The 2,366-nt window shown below is 47.0% G+C and overlaps 1 protein-coding gene across 1 annotated transcript in view; it reads right to left on the bottom strand.

Annotated features, from left to right (window-relative positions):
• Positions 1 to 274: 274 nt before the first annotated feature.
• The window catches only part of LOC131356758 (cocaine- and amphetamine-regulated transcript protein-like), a 4,905-nt gene continuing 2,813 nt past the window's right edge, over positions 275 to 2,366 (bottom strand). Inside the window, exons 2-3 of the mRNA XM_058395941.1 lie at positions 856 to 939; positions 275 to 442 (exon numbers count right to left, since the gene is read on the bottom strand). Coding sequence (XP_058251924.1) covers positions 335 to 442; positions 856 to 939 — 192 coding nt within the window. The 3' untranslated portion in view covers positions 275 to 334. The remainder of the gene's footprint in view (positions 443 to 855; positions 940 to 2,366) is intronic.

Genomic DNA, 2,366 nt, shown 5'->3' with positions numbered 1-2,366 from the left:
CTTTAGAGTAAACACATCAGGAGTGTACACTTTAGAGTAAACACATCAGGAGTGTACACTTTAGAGTAAACACAGCAGGAGTGTACACTTTAGAGTAAACACAGCAGGAGTGTACACTTTAGAGTAAACACAGCAGGAGTGTACACTTTAGAGTAAACACATCAGGAGTGTACACTTTAGAGTAAACACAGCAGGAGTGTACACTTTAGAGTAAACACAGCAGGAGTGTACACTTTTAAGGGAATATTAAGGGAATAAGGGGAAACTACGGAGGGAGTGTACACTTCACAGGGAAGCAGCACAGAAGTACACTTGATGTTTCGGACTGTTCTCCTCAGAGACACTTCATGATGAAGAAGTCGCAGGTGGTCCCGGGGGGGCAGCCACACAGTTTGCCCACCCTCGCCCCCTTCCGTGCTGCACACTGCTCACCCGCATCACACTGTAGGAAACAGGAAGTAAAAAAGTCAGGAAGTGACCCAGTAACATGTAGAACACTCAGAGCTCTGCACCCTAATGAAGAACCCAGTACAGCTGAGATCATTCCACTGCTTAGGGACCAAGGGAACGAGGGAGAGGGAGACACTAAGTAACAAGGACACGAGAGACACTGGGAACAAGACAACACGTGACCTACAGAAGACAAGGACACTAGAGACGATCTGAAAATGAGCGAGCGAAAACATCAGAGGGAAATTAGGACCAATCAGAACACATCATGCTGCTCTCAGCCAATCAGAACACACTGTAGTGCTGTCAGCCAATCAGAACACACTGTACAGCTCTCAGCCAATCAGAACACACTGTACAGCTCTCAGCCAATCAGAAGGCAGTATGAGTGCAGTGTTCTCTTACAGAGGGAAGCTGGCCGAACTTCTTGGTGGTGTTTGGTAACTGTTTGTTCTTTAATTTCTCAAGAACCACCTGCAGAGCCTCGATCTGTAACACACACACACACACACACACACACACAGAAATCTTCAGGGATTTTAGTTTATATTTGTTTCATTAATTATTATAATAAAATATTGATTCAAATTGATCCAGAAATGTAAAGTCACCAAGTCTTTCTCCTGTGTGTGTGTGTGTGTGTGTGTTCTCACCAAGTCTTTCTCCTGTGTGTGTGTGTGTGTGTGTGTGTGTTCTCACCAGGTCTTTCTCCTGTGTGTGTGTGTGTGTGTGTGTTCTCACCAGGTCTTTCTCCTGTGTGTGTGTGTGTGTGTGTGTGTGTTCTCACCAAGTCTTTCTCCTGTGTGTGTGTGTGTGTGTGTGTGTGTGTTCTCACCAAGTCTTTCTCCTGTGTGTGTGTGTGTGTGTGTGTTCTCACCAAGTCTTTCTCCTGTGTGTGTGTGTGTGTGTGTGTTCTCACCAAGTCTTTCTCCTGTGTGTGTGTGTGTGTGTGTGTGTGTGTGTTCTCACCAAGTCTTTCTCCTGTGTGTGTGTGTGTGTGTGTGTGTGTTCTCACCAGGTCTTTCTCCTGTGTGTGTGTGTGTGTGTGTGTGTGTTCTCACCAGGTCTTTCTCCTGTGTGTGTGTGTGTGTGTGTGTGTGTGTTCTCACCAGGTCTTTCTCCTGTGTGTGTGTGTGTGTGTGTGTGTGTTCTCACCAGGTCTTTCTCCTGTGTGTGTGTGTGTGTGTGTGTTCTCACCAGGTCTTTCTCCTGTGTGTGTGTGTGTGTGTGTGTTCTCACCAAGTCTTTCTCCTGTGTGTGTGTGTGTGTGTGTGTGTGTGTTCTCACCAGGTCTTTCTCCTGTGTGTGTGTGTGTGTGTGTGTGTGTGTGTGTGTTCTCACCAAGTCTTTCTCCTGTGTGTGTGTGTGTGTGTGTGTGTGTTCTCACCAAGTCTTTCTCCTGTGTGTGTGTGTGTGTGTGTGTTCTCACCAAGTCTTTCTCCTGTGTGTGTGTGTGTGTGTGTGTGTGTGTTCTCACCAGGTCTTTCTCCTGTGTGTGTGTGTGTGTGTGTGTGTTCTCACCAGGTCTTTCTCCTGTGTGTGTGTGTTCTCACCAGGTCTTTCTCCTGTGTGTGTGTGTGTGTGTGTGTGTTCTCACCAAGTCTTTCTCCTGTGTGTGTGTGTGTGTGTGTTCTCACCAGGTCTTTCTCCTGTGTGTGTGTGTGTGTGTGTGTGTGTGTGTGTTCTCACCAAGTCTTTCTCCTGTGTGTGTGTGTGTGTGTGTGTGTGTGTTCTCACCAAGTCTTTCTCCTGTGTGTGTGTGTGTGTGTGTGTGTGTTCTCACCAAGTCTTTCTCCTGTGTGTGTGTGTGTGTGTGTGTTCTCACCAGGTCTTTCTCCTGTGTGTGTGTGTGTGTGTGTGTTCTCACCAAGTCTTTCTCCTGTGTGTGTGTGTGTGTGTGTGTTCTCACCAAGTCT

The sequence above is a fragment of the Hemibagrus wyckioides genome, linkage group LG07, assembly GCF_019097595.1.
Source record: "Hemibagrus wyckioides isolate EC202008001 linkage group LG07, SWU_Hwy_1.0, whole genome shotgun sequence".
Taxonomy (NCBI): Eukaryota; Metazoa; Chordata; class Actinopteri; order Siluriformes; family Bagridae; genus Hemibagrus; species Hemibagrus wyckioides.
The sequence above is the reverse complement of the archived record's forward strand: the minus strand, read 5'-3'. Positions and strand labels throughout refer to the sequence as shown.